Source organism: Vigna umbellata, chromosome 1, assembly GCF_029865625.1.
Source record: "Vigna umbellata cultivar VRB3 chromosome 1, Vumbellata_1.0, whole genome shotgun sequence".
Classification (NCBI taxonomy): Eukaryota; Viridiplantae; Streptophyta; class Magnoliopsida; order Fabales; family Fabaceae; genus Vigna; species Vigna umbellata.
The window spans coordinates 13,748,183-13,768,447 of NC_142165.1; the positions used below are offsets into that span (position 1 = coordinate 13,748,183).

General features: G+C 36.0%; 3 protein-coding genes across 3 annotated transcripts; all 3 read right to left on the minus strand.

Moving 5' to 3' along the window:
• Positions 1–1,316: 1,316 nt before the first annotated feature.
• LOC124839313 (receptor-like protein 7) lies at positions 1,317–4,538 on the minus strand. Its single transcript, XM_047315084.2, has one exon. The coding sequence runs from the start codon at positions 4,347–4,349 to the stop codon at positions 1,473–1,475; it is 2,877 nt and encodes a 958-aa protein (XP_047171040.2). The 5' UTR covers positions 4,350–4,538; the 3' UTR covers positions 1,317–1,472.
• Positions 4,539–8,416: 3,878 nt separating this feature from the next.
• On the minus strand, positions 8,417–11,596 carry LOC124839315 (receptor like protein 27-like). The gene has a single exon (XM_047315086.2). The coding sequence runs from the start codon at positions 11,477–11,479 to the stop codon at positions 8,573–8,575; it is 2,907 nt and encodes a 968-aa protein (XP_047171042.2). The 5' UTR covers positions 11,480–11,596; the 3' UTR covers positions 8,417–8,572.
• A 1,661-nt stretch (positions 11,597–13,257) lies between these two features.
• On the minus strand, positions 13,258–19,669 carry LOC124839314 (ABC transporter C family member 3-like). The gene is made up of 10 exons (XM_088096179.1): positions 16,904–19,669; positions 16,673–16,759; positions 15,942–16,592; positions 15,672–15,836; positions 15,191–15,485; positions 14,866–15,080; positions 14,344–14,649; positions 14,198–14,261; positions 13,875–14,114; positions 13,258–13,786 (listed from the first exon to the last, which is right to left on the minus strand). Exons 1-10 carry the CDS (start codon positions 19,274–19,276, stop codon positions 13,662–13,664), a joined length of 4,521 nt encoding a protein of 1,506 aa, XP_087952305.1. The 5' UTR covers positions 19,277–19,669; the 3' UTR covers positions 13,258–13,661.
• Between the last annotated feature and the right edge of the window lie 596 nt (positions 19,670–20,265).

Genomic DNA, 20,265 nt, shown 5'->3' on the forward strand with positions numbered 1-20,265 from the left:
CTTTCAACCCATTCCTGTTGTCTACTATTATTCCTTTTTGGGTGGAAAATGAATTAGTCTGAAATTGATTTTCCCATTTTTTCTATAACTCCTCCCTGATTCTTCCCATCATTATTCCAATATTACAATGGCTTGATGTTGGCACTATATCACGCTCTCCAATTACAAAATACCAAAAATTAGAACCAAAAATAACATAAATATGGTGTGGTACAAGTTTAAGGGTGGATTTAGTAGATATCAAGAAAACTAAATGTTTCGGATGTGGGATTAAGGTCAATTGTCCAATCGTCCAAGTCTCAACTTTGACGACTGAGAAGTCACTTGTGCATCCAAACTACTCGGATGATACCTAGAAAAAGTAATTTGATGTCAAAGTCATATAACTTAAACAAATAGTTATGAATGCTTGTAATTAATGCATAACCTAACTTCTTACCTCAAACCTTTGTTTACAGATTTTGAGGTGAACTTTTAATTAAGGTTGGCCAAATTACGTCTCAAATGTAAATAACATGTTTTAGCCTTGAATTAATCGGTTTTAGGATTAATCTGCTTTGGTTTTGTACAGTGTGATCGGTTTGATACAAGACTAGACAATCTGTTAATGATCGCTTGGGCTTAATGGTGTTATTCAAATGGTTTAGTTGATCATCCGGTCTAATGCATGGCCGTCTAGTTTGTTTGGTGACCGTTCGAGTCTGATACATGGTCGTCTGGTCTTTTTGGTGATCAGACTCAATGGCTAGTCACCGGGTTGGTGGTTGACCATCCGGTTTGATGCATGGTCATTTGGTCGGTTAGGTAACCATCCAGACTCAATGACTTGTCGCCAGGTTGTTGATTGACCGTCTGAATTATAGTTGACCAGATAATTATACAATACACTAAAGAAAATGAAAATCGTAATAAAGGATAATACATCCAATCCAATGTACACTAGTTACAGTGCACTTGAAGGGTTAGAATTGCATTGAAATTACATGTCTAAAATCTTTCGTATATATGTATCAAGATGATTCTTGATCCAATGATCAAAATATCTTATGGTTGTGTGTACAGATTCCAGATAGGATTTCAGCAAAATAATGTAACTTGAAAGCTTACTATACCATTACCAAATATAATGCTAACATCAATTTATATGATGCATTTAGAATCCGCATATTACTTGGTATGCATCATGCTATTTGTTGTGTGGAAGTACCCGTCAGGTACATTTTCCAAAAAAAAAAAATCACATTTCATGTAATCCTCCAGATTTTCATCATTATCTAGAAACTTTTCTGTTTCAATTTCGATCAGTGATCACCGGATTTCTCAAAACTGGACTTGGTAGATTTATAAACTTTGAAATACTCGTACACATTAACCACAATTAAGACATGGGAAAAGAAAACATCACATTTGCATGAGCTGATTCTTTCTTTTTTGGTCCTCAACACAGTCTTCACTTCCAGCATCTAATCAAGTTAACCCCCAAACATTCTCTCAAGCAATTTAGGCTTTCCAATGAAAAATACAAAACTTCCAATCCCCACTCCAAATATTGTTCCACACCCATATCCTATAGCCACTGGTTTCCAATCAAATCCAAATTTATCTTCTCTCCCCAAGCTTTTTGAGGGTGGAGGATGTTCATCATGCTTCTGGCTGCATTTCATCGACAATGGATCTCCACATAAGCCAAAGTTTCCCTTATAGGAATCATTCGAAAAAGAACCAAATTGTTTTCCCATGGGTATTTCTCCCACAAGATGATTATAGGAAAGATTCAGTACTTCAAGAAAGTTCATATTCAGGAATTCTGTAGGAATACTACCAGTGAGCATATTTGAAGAGAGATCCAAAGACTCCAATACTGTCAAATTTCCCATGGATTGTGGAATAATACCACAGAGTCTATTGTGGGAGAGGTTAAGTCCTGTGAGTGCTTGAAGCTCTCCAAATACTTTTGGAATCTCTCCTTCAAATTTGTTTCCTGATAAATCAATGCTCGCAAAGTTTATTGGAATTCTTTCGAATAGCAAAATCGTGCCTTTTGTTGTTACAGTGATAGGTGAAATTCTGTATAGCCATGGCATGTATAGCTGTCGATTGCCAAACACCTCATCTTGAACAACATTTTTCATGGATTCAAAACTTTGTATGAAGTCTTCCGTAATTGGGCCACAGAAGTTGTTGAGTGAGATATCAAAAATATTTAAACTGGGAAATCCATACTTGGTCTTTAATTTGGAAATAGGACCGTGCAACTTGTTATCCCGCAAAACCAATACTTTCAAATGTGGTAGAGTTTGAAGCCAATGGGGAAATGTATCTTCCAGTTGATTGTTGCCAAGATTTAAAACCTCCAGTTGCATGCAGTTGGACAAAGATTCTGGCAAAAGACCTTCAAATCGGTTGTCATTGAGTTGGAGACTACTGAGACTGTTGTTTGCAAAGGTATTTGGTAAAGTTCCATTAAGTCTGTTACTTTCTAGACTCAAAACGGAAAGGAAAGGTGAACTCCCAAGGCATTGTGGAATGGTGCCTGTCAACTTGTTGTTGGACAAATCGAGAACCCGAAGGCTACTTGCATTACAAATTGACGAAGAGATACCACCAGTGAGTAAATTGAAACTTACATCAAGATGGCTGAGTTGGTAGTTCCTAGAGAATTGGTCCACTCCTGTTGTCAAAAAGTTTCGGTCTAGGATTACATCAAGTAAAGAGTCCATTTCATGCAACCAATTGGGCACTTTTCCGTTCAACTTGTTGTCGGACAATTGGAGAGTTTCCAAAACTGGGATTTTTCTGGATAATTTTGGAAATTCGGTTAAACCCATAGAAGACAAGTCCAACTCAAGTAAGCGGGAGAAACTATAATTGATGCTTGATTCAAAGTTTAGTGATAATTGACCTGAATTTGAAAGGCGAAGAAATTCTAGATTTTGGAACTTGGAGAAGAGTGAAAAATTGACAGAACCACTGAAGTTGTTAGATGACAGCTGTATTTTTGTAAGGTTAACAAGGTTAAAAAGTGATCCTGAAATATTGCCCTGTAGCTTGTTGCCATCCAAAAACAGCTCCTGCAAGGAATACGACGAGATTGCAGGTATACGCCCCGTGAACTGATTTCTCGATAGATGTAAATACTCCAACGATGGCGAAGAGAAACACCAAGAAGGAATTGTACCATTTAGCAAGTTGTCAGTCAACCTAAACTCAGTTAGATTTGAAAACCCAGTTATTTTGTTGGGCAGAGGTCCCTCTAATTTGTTATATGATATATCCAAGTAAATGAGGTGATGAAGATTTGAAAATGTTGATGGCAGTTCACCTTGGATATTGTTACCACCCAAATACAATTCTTGGAACCTGTTTGACTGATGAAACACATTTGGTATTTTACCACTGAGAAGATTGGAATAGAGAAGCAGAGAATTTAGACGTGGAAGGGTTAAGAGAGAGGGTGGAATTGAACTGTTGAAGTAGTTGTCTGAGAGGTCAAATAAAGTAAGATGTGTGAGGTTAGAGAAAGAATCAGGGATTGGCCCATCGAGTTCACAGCTTGAGATTTTTAAGACATTCAGAGAAGCTGAAGCACAACTGAGATCCTGAAGTTGGCCATGAAGGTCAACATTACCTGATAGATATAGGTGTTGCAGATTTGGCAAACAAAGAATGTCATCGGTCAACTCTCCCTTTAGCCCTGTTTCTTCAAGACTTAGAGTGATCAAGGAGGAAGACAAATTGAGTGGCCTCAGTGACGTTGACGACAAATCAGTACGTTCCAAATCTAGCACCTTTAAATCGGTTGCATTTCGGAGCATCCTCTTCCATGTGCCTTCTTCCCATTTTAACAGAAACTCATAATCACCAGAAAGATCAAGTGATTGTAATTTTGAAAGACGTGAGATTTGAGGAGGAATTTCACCTTCAAAGTTTGAAAAAGACAAGTTGAGGTGTGTGAGGCTTTCAAACTCACCTATGGTGGATGGAATTTGAGAGTTGGAGAAGTCATTGAAAGCAAGGTTGAGTGATTGCATATGAGAAAGGCTGAAAAGGGTACTGTTTGCATTGATTTTACCCTGAAGCCCACCACATGCGAGGTCTAAGGCTGTCACATGACCAGAAATGGGGTGACAGGTCACTCCAGACCAAGAGCAGCAATCTGTTTCATTTTCCCATGTTTCTATGGTTGGATAAACCTTTTCACAATAATAATAAGTAACATTAACGGTTAAGGAGGCTTTGAAGTGAAGCAACGCAAGGTTGTCATGGGGGTGACACCAGGAATGGGAGAATGAAAAATGAAAGAGCAGAAACGCAGGAAACAACCACCCCATTCCCGTGGATGACTTCATTCTAGCTTTTGTGCAGTTTACTTTGGTCACACAGACTTAGTATAAGGAAATACACTTGGAAAGATAAGAAACTCAAGATGAATATTTATAGCCAAATTAAAAAGTTGAGACATGTTTTTTGTGGGTAAAATTAAGCTTTGATTGCGGTCCTAGACTCCTAGCTTGTAAACCTTGAGTGAAGGAATCAATGACAATAAATTTATTTTCTGCTACTGCTTTGACAGAGAACCACTTTGGACATATCTGCATATACGCCATTCATCCTATTAAATTCTTCAGGAACAATTATAATGGAATGAATTTCTAACCATTCTGTTCAGCTAATTAGAAGTCTTTGTAATTAGAATTGTTCCACATGTACATACAAAGATGGATGACTTGGGTTTCTATTTCGCTTCATGACATCCAAATTTATTTCCCATCATATTCGTTGTAACGGTCGTGATTCGCTAATCAACGAAGTAAATATAAGATGCTGATAAGCACATGAAAGGTCTGAGAAGTTTAGAGTTTCTGTATGTGTAATTATTATGTGAAACAAATAGTATGAAATTTCTACCCTATCTATTACGCATCATTCCCAGTACTGCCACTCACATTGACTTGGAAATCATTGTGCTTCACAGGTAAAGTAAGCAATGACTTTAGCATTTTGGTTCAGAAAAATCAATAACAATATGTCCCACAATCATTGCTTCAACAAGTAGATGTCACTTTCCAAATGATGTACATACAAATTTGGCAAATCAACGATTCTTGCAAAACAGAGTTAAAAAATATGTGAAGAAAAAAAAAGAAGATACTGCCTTTTGCCAGATGATTCAACCAAAAAACAATTATGAATAAAATGATTTAATTTCAGCATTTGTTCCTTTCCATAACATTGAGGAAAAACCTTAACCTCAGAAAATGAACAGTTATGAATGAGTATTGATGAAAATAAAAGAAGAATAATCTCTGAGATGAAGGAACAAAGATTTAGCATCTGATAAAAGTTAATTTCACAAAGCATCCATAAAGAAGCAGAAGCAATAGATAGAGTATGATAAAAGAAGATTAATCTTTGAATATTTTTTTCAGCGTAGCTTCTTCCTTTTGGCCAAGCAATTTCAGCATCCCCATTGAAAGGTGATTAAGAATTCTTCCTACAGGATACAACACCAGGGATGAAGGAATTAGGATCAATATCAATGTTCGTTACAAAAAGAAATTGAAGCAGAATATCATGAAAATTTCAATTACACGTGAAAAAAAAAACAAACAAAATGACTAATGATCAGCATTGTTTATGATATCATATTTTATAAACTAAAAAAAGAATGGGCATGGAATTTACAACTTACCACAAAACGAGCCACCTCTGTGGCATTATGAACATCTATTCTTTTTGGAGTGATCTCAGTCAGAAGAATAAATGGCAACCTTGTTTGATTACAGAGACAAAAGAAAAATCAAATATGAGAAAAAAAAAATTATATGAATAAAAATATACACACCATATAATTTTTTCCGTGATTAATCTGGTAGAATAGATCTGATTGAGAAGATAATTTAGACTTCTATAGTAAATCCTACAACAATAATTAACACATTAAGATAAGGTATATCCTAGATCCTACATCCTATAATGTTGTCTAAACTTCTGATATTTGACAGCCTTTTAAATGTATAAATTCAAATAAAGAAAAACACAACAGAGATGAAGATATTTTTCATTATGCAGTACTAGCAAAAACAAGCCCAACAAAACAAGACAAAGGTAAAAAAACAGAACGCCCAAATCACTTTTAATAAAAGACAAATTCTTGATAATTGCTTCATGCACCCCATCATTCTTAAAATTTCACTTTTATCCTTGATAAAGTCGGTGGTGACGGTGGTGACTATGTTTTATATGAAAGTTCTCTTCTTAGTAGAGACGGTGGTGACTGTGCAACCTTGTGTGTTCTCCGGTAAGCTTTGTTGGAGGTTTGAGATATGGAACGTATTTTTCGTGGTGCATAGTAGGTAAAATGTTAAAGATAAGATTCCCGGTAGTCAGAATCCGAAAATAAACTTCCGGACAGTTTAATCTGGAAATAGGCTTAAGAAAATCTGATTCAGAATAAGTGTGGGAGGTGAGAAATGTTTATTCCGGAAGAATGTCCGATCCTACAAGGGTTGCTCTGGTGGAACTGACCTGAAAGTAAAAGCCCTAAATATTTGGACTTTTTCTTTTGTTTTTTCATCTTAAAGCATATGATTTGTATCTGGGAGTGTCCGCGGGAGATTATTTGTTTTCAATACCATTTAACGGCTAATATTAGTTTTGCTTAATTCTTTATTATCTATGCAGATACAGTTCGTGGTCATGTCCATTACAAACATAACTTATCTTCAGTTGCCCTAATTCAAAGTGGAAAATTAATAAATGCCCAATTTATCTTAATATTGATATGCATGTTCATCACAATACTATCTTCAATTTCGAAGTTTAACAACATAAATCAGCTAAAGGTCAATGTGTTCTACAAATGCCAAAACTTAGGAGGTTAACAAGGAAGACTTCTCTTCCATTCTGTTGCTTCATGATCAATCAAAAACAACAAAATTCTGTTCGTGGAATTATTAATCTTACATAGTCTTTCCTCTGTTTTAGCTTTGAACCCATTCCTGTTGTCTAGTATTATTCCTTTTTGGGTGGAAAATGAATTAGTCTGAAATTGATTTTACCATTTTTTCTGTAACTACTCCCTGATTCTTCCCATCATTATTCCGATATTAGAATGGCTTGATATTGGCGCTATATCACACTTCCCAATTACAAAATACTAAAAATTAGGAACCAAATAACATAAATATGGTGTGGCACAAGTTTAAGGGTAGATTTAGTAGATATCAAGAAAACTAAATGTTTCTAATGTGGAGTCAACGTCAACTGTCCAATCTTCTATGTGTTTGTCCAAGTTTCAACTTTGTCAGAGTGAGAAGTCACTTGTGTATCTAAATCGTGAGAAGTCACTTGTGCATCACCACTCGGATGATAATGCAAAAGGTAATTTGATGTCAAAGTCATAACAATTGAGACAAATAGTAATGAATATTTGTAATTAATACATAATCTATCTTTTTACCTCAAACCATTATTTATAGATTTTATGGTGAATTTTTAATTAAGACTGGCCTAACTACGGCTCAAACTTAAGTAAATATGTTTTAATCAAGAATTAATAGGTTTTAGAGTTAATCTGTTTTGATTTTGTACATTATGATCGGCTTAATACAAGATTGTACGATCGGTTAGATTATCACTCGGGCTTAATGGTGTTATTCGGGTGGTTTAGTTTATCATCCGATCTAATGTATGTCCGTCTAGTTTATTTGGTGACCGTCCGAGTCTGATACATGGTTGTTTGGTCTTTTTGGTGATTGTCCAGGTTCCATGGATAATCGTTAAGTTGGTGGTTGACCATCCGATCTGATGCATGGTTGTCCGGTCTATTAGGTGAACGTCCAAACTCAATGGCTTGTTGTGGGGTTGCTAGTTGACCATTCAATTTGGTGCATGGTCGCTTGGTCGATTAGGTAACCGTCCAGACTCAATGACTTGTTGTCAGGTTGGTGATTGACCATCTGAATTATAGTTGACTAAACGATTATACAATAAGTAAAGAAAATGAAAAACGTAATAAAAGATAATACATCCAATTCAATGTTACAGTGCACTTGCAAGGTTACAATTGCATTGAAGTTACATGTCTAAAAACTTTCGTATACATGTATCAAAATGATTCTTGATCCAATGATCAAAATATCTTATGGTTGTGTGAACAGATTCCAGATATGATTTCAGCAACATAATGTAACATGAAAGCTTACTATACCATTACCAAATATAATGCTAACATCAATTTATATGATTCATTTAGAATCCGCTTATAACTTGGTATGCATCATGCTATTTGTTGTTGGAAGTACCCGTCAAGTACATTTTTTGCATAAAAAAAAATCACATTTCATGTAATCCTCCATATTTTCATCATTATCTAGAAACTTTTCTGTTTCAATTTCGATCAGTGATCACCGGATTTCTCAAAACTGGACTTGGTAGATTTATAAACTTTGAAATACTCGTACACATTAACCACAATTAAGACATGGGAAAAGAAAACATCACATTTGCATGAGCTGATTCTTTCTTTTTTGGTCCTCAACACAGTCTTCACTTCCAGCATCTAATCAAGTTAACCCCCAAACATTCTCACAATCAATTTAGGCTTTCCAATGAAAAATACCAAACTTCCAATCCCCACTCCAAATACCGTTCCACACCCATATCCTATAGCCACTGGTTTCCAATCAAATCCAAATTTCTCTTCTCTCCACAAGCTTTGTGAGGGTGGAGGATGTTCATCATCGTTCTGGCTGCATTTCATCGACAATGGATCTCCACATAAGCCTAAGTTTCCCTTATAGGAATCATACGAAAAAGAACCAAATTGCTTTCCCAAGGGTATTTCTCCCACAAGATGATTATAGGAAAGATTCAGTACTTCAAGAAAGTTCATATTCAGGAATTCTGTAGGAATACTACCAGTGAGCATATTTGAAGAGAGATCCAAAGACTCCAATATTGTCAAATTTCCCATGGATTTGGGAATAGTACCACAGAATCTGTTGTGGGAGAGGTTGAGTCCTCTGAGTGCTTGAAGCTCTCCAAATACATTTGGAATCTGTCCTTCAAATTTGTTTCCTGATAAATCAATGCTCGCAAAGTTTATTGGAATTCTTTCGAATAGCAAAATCGTGCCTTTTGTTGTTACAGTGATAGGTGAAATTCCGTCTAGCCATTCCATGTATAGCTGTCGATGGTAAACCACCAAATCTTGAACATTTTTCATGGATTCAAAACTTTGTATGAAGTCTTCCGGAATTGGGCCACAGAAGTTGTTGAGTGAGATATCAAAAATATTTAAACTGGGAAATCCATACTTGGTCTTGAATTTGGAAATAGGACCGTGAAACTTATTATCCCGCAAAACCAATACGTTCAAATTTGGTAGAGTTTGAAGCCAATGGGGAAATTTATCTTGCAGTTGATTGTTGCCAAGATTTAAAAACCCCAGTTGCGTGCAGTTGGACAAAGATTCTGGCAAAAGACCTTCAAATTGGTTGTCATTGAGTTGCAGACTAATGAGACTGTTCTTTGCAAAGGCAAAGGTATTTGGTAAAGTTCCATTAAGTCTGTTACTTTCTAGACTCAAAACGGAAAGGAATGGTGAACTCCCAAGGCATTGTGGAATGTTGCCTGTCAACTTGTTGATAGACAAATCGAGAACCTGAAGGATACTTGCATTACAAATTGACGAAGAGATACCACCAGTGAGTAAATTGAAACTTACATCAAGATGGCGGAGTTGGTAGTTCCTAGAGAATTGGTCCACTCCTGCTGTCAAAAAGTTTCGGTCTAGGATTACATAAAGTAAAGAGTCCATTTCTTGCAACCAATTGGGCACTTTTCCGTTCAACTTGTTGTCGGACAATTGGAGAGTTTCCAAAACTGGGATTTTTCTGGATAATTTTGGAAATTCGGTTAAACCCATAGAAGACAAGTCCAACTCAAGTAAGCGGGAGAAACTATAATTGATGCTTGATTCAAAGTTTAGTGATAATTGACCTGAATTTGAAAGGCGAAGAAATTCTAGATTTTGGAACTTGGAGAAGAGTGAAAAATTGACAGAACCACTGAAGTTGTTCGATGACAGCTGTAAGTGAGTAAGGTTGACAAGGTTAAAAACTGATTCTGAAATATTGCCTTGTAGCTTGTTGCCATCCAAAAACAGATCCTGCAAGGAATACGACGAAATTGCAGGTATACGCCCCGTGAACTGATTTCTCGATAGATATAAATGCTCCAACGATGGCAAAGAGAAACACCAAGAAGGAATTGTACCATTTAGCAAGTTGTCGTTCAATATTAACCGTGTTAGATTTGAAAATCCAGTTATTTTGTTTGGCAGAGGTCCCTCTAATTTGTTATATGATATATCCAAGTAAATGAGGTGTTGAAGATTTGAAAATGTTGATGGCAGTGCACCTTGGATATTGTTTCTATTCAAATCCAATTCTTGGAACCTGTTTGACTGATGAAACACATTTGGTATTTTACCACTGAGAAGATTGTTACCGAGAAGCAGAGAATTTAGACGTGGAAGGGTTAAGAGAGAGGGTGGAATTGAACCGTTGAAGTGGTTGTATGAGAGGTCGAATAAAGTAAGATGTGTAAGGTTAGAGAAAGAATCAGGGATTGGCCCATGGAGTTCACAAAATGAGATTTCTAAGACATTCAAAGAAGCGGAAGCACAACTCAGATCCTGAAGTTGGCCATGAAGGTCAAAATTATATGATAAATATAGGTGTTGCAGATTTGGCAAACAAAGAATGTCATCTGACAACTTTGCCTTTAGCCCAGTTCTTCTAAGATTTAGAGTGATCAAAGAGGAAGACAAATTGAGTGAACTCATTGAAGTTGATGACAAATCTGTGTGATCCAAAACTAGTACCCTTAAATCGGTTGCATTTCGGAGCATCCTCTTCCATGTGATTTCTTCCCACTTTAACTGAGACCGGATATATAGTGGAAGGGAGAGATCAAGTGATTGTAATTTGGAAAGATGTGAGATTTGAGGAGGAATTTCACCTTCAAAGTTTGAAAAAGACAAGTTGAGGTGTGTGAGGCTTTCAAACTCACCTATGGTGGATGGAATTTGAGAGTTGGAGAAGTCATTGAAAGCAAGGTTGAGTGATTGCATATGAGAAAGGCTGAAAAGGGTACTGTTTGCATCGATTTTACCCTGAAGCCCACCACATGCGAGGTCTAAGGCTGTCACATGACCAGAAATGGGGTGACAGGTCACTCCAGACCAAGAGCAACAATCTGTTCCATTTTCCCATGTTGCTATGGTTGGATGAACCTGATCACATTGATAATAATAATTATTATTATTATTATACTCAATATCAATAGTTAAGGAGGCCTTGAAGTGAAGCAATGCAAGGTTGTCATGGGGGTGACACCAGGAATGGGAGAATGAAAAACGAAAGAGCAGAAGCACAGGAAACAACCACCCCATTCCCATGAATGACTTCATTCTCGCTTTTGTGCAGTTTACTGTGGTCACACAGACTTAGTATGAAGGAAATATACTTGGAAAGATAAAAAGATGATTATTTATAGCCAAATTAAAAAGTTGAAACAAGGGTTTTTTGTCGGCAAAATTAAGCTTTGATAATGTAAACCTTTAGTGAAGAATCAATCACAAAAAGTTTTATTTTCTGCAACAGCTATGATTGTGTACAACTTTGGACATATCTGCACATACGCCATTCTAATGGAATGAAATTTCTAACCCTTTTGTTCAGCCAATTAGAAATCACTGTCATTGAAAGTCTTCCACATATACAAACAAAGATGCATGACTTGCTTTTTATTTCGCTTCATGAAATCCAAATTAATTTCACATCATTTTCGTCGTAATGGTAGAACAATTGGCTACACCATCTTTTCATGATTTGCTAATCAACTAGTAATTATAACATGCTGATATGCACATCAATGGCTTGAGAATTTCGGAGTTTCTGTATATTTAAGTATTATGTCAAACAAATAATAAGAAATTTCTACCCCCATACATTACGTTTCATTCCCAGTCCTGCCCCTCACATTGACTTGGAAGTCATTGTGGGTCAAAGACGACACAGATAGCTATGCTCTGTTATTATTCATCAATGAAATTTAGATTTTTTATTTCTACAATTATTAAGTTTAACCAATATTTTTTTAAACGTCACCTCCTCTGCAATTTTTATCTTTTTTAAAAATATATATATATATATATATATATATATAGGAACTAAAAAATACAATAATTTTTTTCTTATCTAGTAAAACAAATATAGATATTTTTTATTTACCATTTTTACATTTCACCAAATACACATACATGCACATAAATTAATTACAAAAAGAATAAAAATATTGATATAAGTGAAAAAAAAGTACTAATATTATGTAGAAATTTAGAAATAATGGCTAAACAAATACAAAATATTTTAAATTTTAATATTTAAAGAGTAATAGAGGGAGTATTAAAGCTGTTCCCAGCACCACCGTGGAATTGACCTGAAAGTAAATGCTTTAAAAATTGGACTTTTTCTTTTAATTTTTCATTTTAAAACTTACGTTGTGTATCTTTATCTTACTGGAATTGTCCAAAGGAGATGAGTTGTTTTTAATACCATTTAACAGCTGAGATTAATTTTACTTAACTCTTAATTATCTATGCAGATACAAATCATGGCCATTAAAAACATCTCTTATCTTCAATTGCCCTACTTATATGTGGAAAATCAATAAACGATCAACAAAAGCATCTATTTACTTTATTTCTTATCAAGCATTAGATTAAATACTTAGAAATGCCCAATTTATCTTAATATTGATATGCATGTTCATCATAATATTATCTTCAATTTTGATGTTTAACAACATAAATCAGCTAAAGGTCAATATGTTCTACAAATGCCAAAACATAGGAGGTTAAAAAGGAAGATATCTCTTCCATTCTGTTGCTTCATGATCAATCAGAACAACGAAAATTCTATTCATGGAGTTATAATCTTACAGAGTCTTTCGTCTGTTTTAACTTTCAACCCATTCCTGTTGTCTACTGTTATTCCTTTTTGTGGTGGAAAATGTATTAGTCTGGAATTAATTTTCCCATTATTCCTATATTACAATGGCATGATGTTGGCGCTATATCACACTTCCCAATTACAAAATGCCAAAAATAACGAACAAAATAACATAATAATGGGTGTGGAACAAGTTTAAGGGTAGATTTAGTAGATATCAAGAAAACTAAAAAAATGAAAAACGTAATAAAGGATAATACATCCAATTCAATGAACAGTAATTACAGTGCACTTGCAGGGTTACAATTGCATTGAAATTACTTGTCTAAAACCTTTCGTATATATGTATCAAAATTATTCTTGATCCAATGATCAAAATATCTTATGGTTGTGTACACAGATTCCAGATATGATTTCAGGAAAATAATGTACCACAAAATCTTATTATACAATTACCAAATATCATGCTAACATCAATTTATATGATGCATTTAGAATCCGTTTGTAACTTAATATGCATCATTCTACTAGTTGCGTGCAAGTACCAGTCTGGTACATTTTCCACAAACAAACCACAATTCATGTAATCCCCCAGACTTTCATCATTATCTGGAAACTTTTTCTGCGTTTCAATGTCAATCAGTGATCATCGGATTTCTCAAAACTGGACTTGGACCTCATGGTATACTCAGCAACAAGCTGAGCAAAAGATGATGACTTGTTCTCTAGCAACCTTGTGGGGGAGTCATACTCCTCAATAAGTCCTGCACCAATGTCTAGCCAGATCAGAAAATGAAACATAAAGGTGCAGAGAATATCAATGCTATATGAAGAACGAGAGCATTTCCTAACCTTGACTAAGAAGCAGAACCATATCACTGTCAAGAACTGAAGTTATTCGGTGTGCAATGGTAATAACTGTGGAGTCAGCGAAATGTTGCCTGAGAGTTTGCTGAATCAAATTATCCGTAGCTGTGTCGACTGATGCAGTGGCTTCATCAAGAACCAAAACCTTGCTTTTCTTAAGCAGCACCCTACCAAGGCAGACCAACTGTCTCTGACCCATACTCCAATTCTCACCATTCTCACTAACTACAACATCAACTTCAACGTTAGCAATAAGTTTAATATTAGATTTAGTATACATTTATTTTCAAGAACGTTTCCAGACTAACCTTTGGAGTCAAGCTTTCCTTCTTTCTTTCTAACTTCGTCTCCAAGTTGACATTTATCCAAGGCCTGTTTAAAAAGAATGTTAACGAGTGAGCACAATACAAATTGTGAAGAACGCTTACAAGTATAATCTTTTATATAAACCCACCTCCCAAATTTGATCATCAGTGTATTCTTCAAGGGGGTCCAGATTATTTCTTATTGTCCCTTCAAACATTGTAGGATCCTGAGGAATAATGCTTAGTCTAGACCTCAAATCATGAAGTCCAATTGAAGAGATGTTGATGTTGTCGATCATAATTTGCCCTGCAGCAGGGTCAACAACTCGGAAAAGCGTTTGTATGAGAGTGGATTTACCACTTCCTGTTCTCCCAACAATGCCAGTTTTCAGTCCTCCATGAAATTTGCACGTAAGGCCACACAACACAAGTGGAAGATGTGGAGCATAGCGAACCTTTTCAGAATGGGCAAAACATCACTTTAAACATAGCACAAAACACCGTGTACAATTTATGTTATGAAATATGTTGGCATAATTTTTTTTGTTTCAGAAGCTAACTTCTAACCATTTAATAAAAGAAAACTTTGGGAAGAATTTCATGAATCAAAGGACCACAAAATGAAAGTAAAAAAAAGTACAAAAGCATAAATATATAATAGCTCAAACTACCTTCAAATCTTGTATAACAACCTCGCCATTTGAGGGCCAGGAAGAATCTGGGCGATTTTCATCTATTACAAGGGGAGGCTCACTAGGAATACACGTGTACTGAAGTATTCTTTCCACTGATATAATTTTATTCTCCATATTGCAGAGATTCCATATCATCCAAGCTTGTATCTCGTTCAAATTTAGTCCATACGTAACAGCTAAACCAGCAAGGCCTTCAAAATCACATGAATCGCATAAAAGGGAGAAAATTATTGTCAGTTCCATATTACATTAGCAGAGTAAATTTTGATTTGTAACGAGTTACCAGATTGGAATAACACACCTGGATCTATGAATCCCACTGGAATAGATATTAAGAATATTAAGGAAAAGACAAAAGTGATAAGAGACAACATGTCTAAGCGGAAGCACAACCATTCCATGGCACCAGCAATGTTGAACTTTGGCCGAGAATACCCATCACTCAGTTTCATATTTGTTTCCTGAAATCTCGACTGCTGATCAAAGCTTCTAATGGTTGAAGTCCCAGAAATTGTTTCAGAAAAGTGTTGAATTATTGGTGCTTTGCAGACTCCAACTAAACGTGCTAGTTCTCGAGCTGATGGAATATAATATTGCTGCAGAATTTCAAATTTTAAGATCTTAGCAATCATCATAAAATATTGTATAATGGAGCAAATTCTGAAAAAAAAAAAACTTGGTACGTAATCTTTGCAGGTAAACAAACTATTATCAAAAACAACGAAACAGTGCAAGAAATATATGCCACCTTATTATCAAAGTCTACAGGCTCAGATTAATACCTGATACCAGATGCTGACTGTGATTACAGGAATAAAGACAAGGAAAACTTGCCATGCAGCCTGGGACATCACTGCTATAATTCCCAAAAGTTGGATCATAATGAAGGCAAATGATGCAATTTGATAAGGAATGTCTGTATCCAATGCACTCTGATCTGTAGAAGCCTGCAAGAAAAAAGTACGAAGGACAAGTGACACAGTATTATACACACAAAAATTCTTATCTTTAAAAATCATGAGAAAAATGGGGAAAAAATTAGGTATACTTACTCTATTAAGGATTCGTCCACTTGGAGTGGAATCGAAAAATGACATTGGAGCACGGAAAATACAATAGTGCATTTTGTTGAAGAGAATAGTAGCTGTCTTATAACCAGCTGTAACAAGAAGCATTGCCCTGGCAAGGATGCAGAAAGAACTTCCAATGGCCAAACTAACATAAACCGCAATAAGAGTTGTTCCATCAACAGGTGGCTCAACATCTGTTGAGATGGGAGTCGCCCAAGCCATCCAATAATTGCTTCCGATTTGAAGACCTTGAAAAAGAATCTGAGCCAATAATATGAATGGCACAAGAGCTCCTCCATATGCTGTCGTGATACATTTCCAGTATACTGAAAACTCAACTTTACCTTTCTCCCTTTCTTCTTCCTGAACAAGTTGGCCTTTAGGTTCATCACTTTTGTTGTCTGTTTCACCATTTTGTTCATTTTTGCTTGCCTCATCTTTATAACCATGCATTTCAGAGGCATCTAAATCTTGTTCCAAGGTGCTTATTTCATTAGATACTGTTGCTCCATCTAATGAATCTAGAGTAGACAAAGCTTTTTTGTGTGCACCAACAAGTTCCATAAAATCAGCTCCACTATCAAGCAGATCAGTATACTTTCCACATTGAGTAATTTTCCCGTTTTTCATGACCTAGCATGGATAACACGAAAGATTAAAAAAAACAAAGCTATCTCTACACTAATAACAGTTAAATTACGAGGACTACTCACCAATATAAGATCAGCAGCAGGTAAGAACTCTACTTGATGTGTGACATAAATCACTGTCTTTGAACGTAAAAGGCCCAACAAGCACTCCTATCATAGAAAAAATAGAAAGGTTAAATATTGGCGGAACAAAAAAAGAGTTAAATATCAAGGATTATTTGTACTTTGCAGTGTGAAAATATAGTAGCTCAGGTTATATCACACATAATAAACAAAATGATGAAACCAGGTTACCTTAAAGAGGTGAGAGCCCGTGTGAGCATCCACTGCACTAAAAGGATCATCAAGTAGATATATATCAGCATCTTGGTAAAGTGCACGTGCAATTTGTATTCTTTGTTTTTGTCCACCACTCAAATTTATTCCACGCTCTCCAATGATTGTCTGATCACCAAACGACAAAATCTCCAGATCCTTCTTCAGGGAACACGCTTCAAGTACCTTCTCGTACTTTTCCCTATCCATTTGTTTACCAAACAATATATTATCCTCAATCTTGCCACTTTGTATCCATGGAGATTGAGCAACATAGGCCTTTGTTCCACAAACCTTAAGGATGCCTGATATCTTAGGTACTTCTCCCAATACACAAGAAAGTAAAGTAGATTTGCCTGATCCAACAGTACCACAAACTGCAACCCTCATCCCATGAAAAACTTTAAGGTTTATATCTTGCAATGTTGGGTTGGGGGAAGATAACTCCCAAGAAAAGTTTCCATCAACTACTTCAATTGCTGTATCAGAACTACCCGGGGGAAGCTTCTCTACAACATCAGAGGGTAAGTCATCCAGACGAAGGAATGATGCAATCCTATCAAGAGACACTTTAGTTTGTGCTATCATCGAAATGGTATCTGGAAGGTTATAAATGGGCTCTTGAAGAATCCGGAATGTCGCTAGTGCAGACAATATCTTCCCTGACTCGAGGGGAATCCCTACAATCATACAAGTACCAAAAGTAACCACGGCTACAAATGTGGGGGCACCCCAAAACACAAAGGTGGTCATGGCTGCAGTATAGACAAACTTTTTTAACCAGCCCTGCTCAGTTTTCCTGAGCTCAGTTATTTTTGATAGAAACTTCATTTCCCATCCTTGTAGTTTGAGAATCTTCATATTCCTTAAAATCTCGGACGTGGCCTTCATTCTTGTATCTTTCAACTCCATCAACTTCTTCTGAAATTTCTCTTGCAATGATCCCAAGGGAACATTTGCAAGCATAATAACGATAGTTGCAGCAAAAGCAGCAAGTGAAGCCAGCCCAAGATTTTTATACAAAATCAACAAGGCCAAAGTAACTTGCAAAGCCACCATCCACAAATCATGCATATACCAACTGAAGACACCAACTCTTTCAGCATCAACGGTCATGATATTGATTATTTCTCCAGATGTCTGACCCTGCTTTGACTGACAAGAAAGAGTCAGAGCCTTGTTATAGATCATTGTGACAAGCAGTGCACGAATTCGAATTCCAATTTGCTGCAACCTAAAGAACCAATGCCTTTGGGACAGAGACTCTACAATCTTAGCAAAGAAAAAGGAACAAACCAAAACATAGCCCTGGTTTTCATATAGCCGTCGTCTATCAAGATACTGAACAAAACTGTCAATAAGATAAGGACCAACATAAGAAGCCAAAGTGTTTGTTGTTACAAGAAAACCTGTGAAAAGAATCTCCTTCCACGCTGACATCACTAACGCCTTCACCAACTTAAGTGTGGTGACATTATTTATTGTGCCACAATTAGCCTCAAGATTATCTCTGAAACTTGGAAAAGCACCAACAATACTGTCTGTGCTGTCTAGTTGAGGAACATCCTCAAGGTCCAGGGCCTTCTTATTGCCAACAGCTATAAGAGGACCCATCCAAGAGAATGTAAGAAGGCTCAAAATGCCAGCATATGAGAAAGGGGTAACGGTGTCTCCACCCTTGGTCTCATTCGATCTCAAGACATCAGCGTCATTTGTGCCACCATTCAAAAGCGGTTCCTGAATACCATTATTTTCTTTTTCTCGAACCAGGCCTTTGTTTTTCACAAAATACCCGACGTAACAGAATAACAGACCAAAACAAGTGGAAACCACATCAGAAACCAAGTACTGAGCTGGAAAAGCAACGCGTCTCTCTGATATAACAACAATGTCCACCACAGAGCAGTAGCAAGAAACAAAGAGGTACAAGACGCACCAAGCTCTGAAGAGGAATGAGAACATTCTTTCGCCAGAACTGAAGAACCCGTTGTGCAAGCAAACACAAACAACTCCCCACGCAACTGTTTTAAGCACCAAATCCAAAAGGGTCACGAGCTTCTCTTCAGACCAGCCGCTAGAGTACCAATAGAAGTAATTGAACAAACAGAGGAGAAAATTGAAAACAGAAACACCGAGAGCACAAAACACAGTCGTTTTGAAGAGGGTGTTCTCGTGCTTCTCCTTAGACTCATCCCTGACACGTGTCGTGAATTTCTTCCAAACAAACGACAATGGAACCGCGACGAGCAACAGAAGGTGGAGGAAGCCGGACAAGCCGTGAAGGAAAACGGGTTGGAGGAGAACATCGTTGGAAAAGTGTATGTGGGAAAGGGGCAATGAAAGTGACAACATGGCTGTTAGAACGAGCAATGAAAAACAAAATTTGCTGTTTTTTTTGCAGAACTCGAAAATGGGGTGTTTGCTTGGTAGAAATGAGACAGTGTATGATGGTGCAGAAGATGGAGTCTTTGAGGTTTATAAAGAGTAGAAAATCATGTGTATAAAAGTGATGTCAGAAAGGAGAGAGAAAGAGTCAAAAGAAAACTGAGTTCCTTGGAAAACTGGTAACTTGGTGGCCAAGACTCGTGTTTGGTAGACTGAGGAATTTGAGAAATTGTATAAGAGACAAAAGGGTGGAGTTTTCCAGGAAAAAGGACGGAGCTTTGAAAAGAAATTGGAGTTGAACGAGACACTTACTGTGTGGATAGAGAGAGAGAGTGTTTAGGGTTGTTTAAGCTGAAATTGTGGATGGCAGAGAATGGTCTTAGCATGTGTGTGATACAGTAATTATATGAATCAAAGTGCTGGATTGAACTGCAGATCCGCAGATAGAGTTCAAGAATATCTCTTGGAATCAATGGAATTGATTGCTTTCTCTTATGTGTCACATACTTTCTTTTTTTTTTTATCTTATAAGTATTTGAATTTAATTAATATATGTCAGGTCTAAATATTTTATTGTGACATTTAATGATAAACTGTGTCATTATTTATTTTATTAATTTATAAGTTAGCTTGAGTAATATAAAAGTGCTTAGGAAATATTTTTTAGTAGTTATTTTATTTATTTAATTTTGTTTCTAACCATTCCTTGTATTTTATTATTGCTTTTAATTTTGTTTCTAACCATTCTAAATATAATCAATTATGATACTACTTTTAAATTTGTTGATTATTTTAGATTTTTTTATGCACTCTATATTAAGAAAGAGTTAACATTCCAATTAAAATAATAATTTTTTATTAGATGATGTGTGTGAAAATTATAAAAAATTAAATTCTTAAAACAAATTTAATGTGACAATAATTTTAATTGAAAAAATTGAAGAATTTAAATTTTT

Bases quoted from the DNA above. Each gene is read 5' to 3' on its own strand.
- LOC124839315 (XM_047315086.2), bottom strand. From the start codon at position 11,479: ATGAAGTCATTCATGGGAATGGGGTGGTTGTTTCCTGTGCTTCTGCTC.
- LOC124839314 (XM_088096179.1), bottom strand. From the start codon at position 19,276: ATGTTGTCACTTTCATTGCCCCTTTCCCACATACACTTTTCCAACGAT. The intron at 16,760-16,903 runs GTAACCTGGTTT...TTTCTATGATAG, and splicing joins CGGGCTCTCACCTCTTTAAG to GAGTGCTTGTTGGGCCTTTT. The intron at 15,486-15,671 runs GTATTAATCTGA...GAAATTCTGCAG, and splicing joins CAGTCAGCATCTGGTATCAG to CAATATTATATTCCATCAGC.
- LOC124839313 (XM_047315084.2), bottom strand. From the start codon at position 4,349: ATGAAGTCATCCACGGGAATGGGGTGGTTGTTTCCTGCGTTTCTGCTC.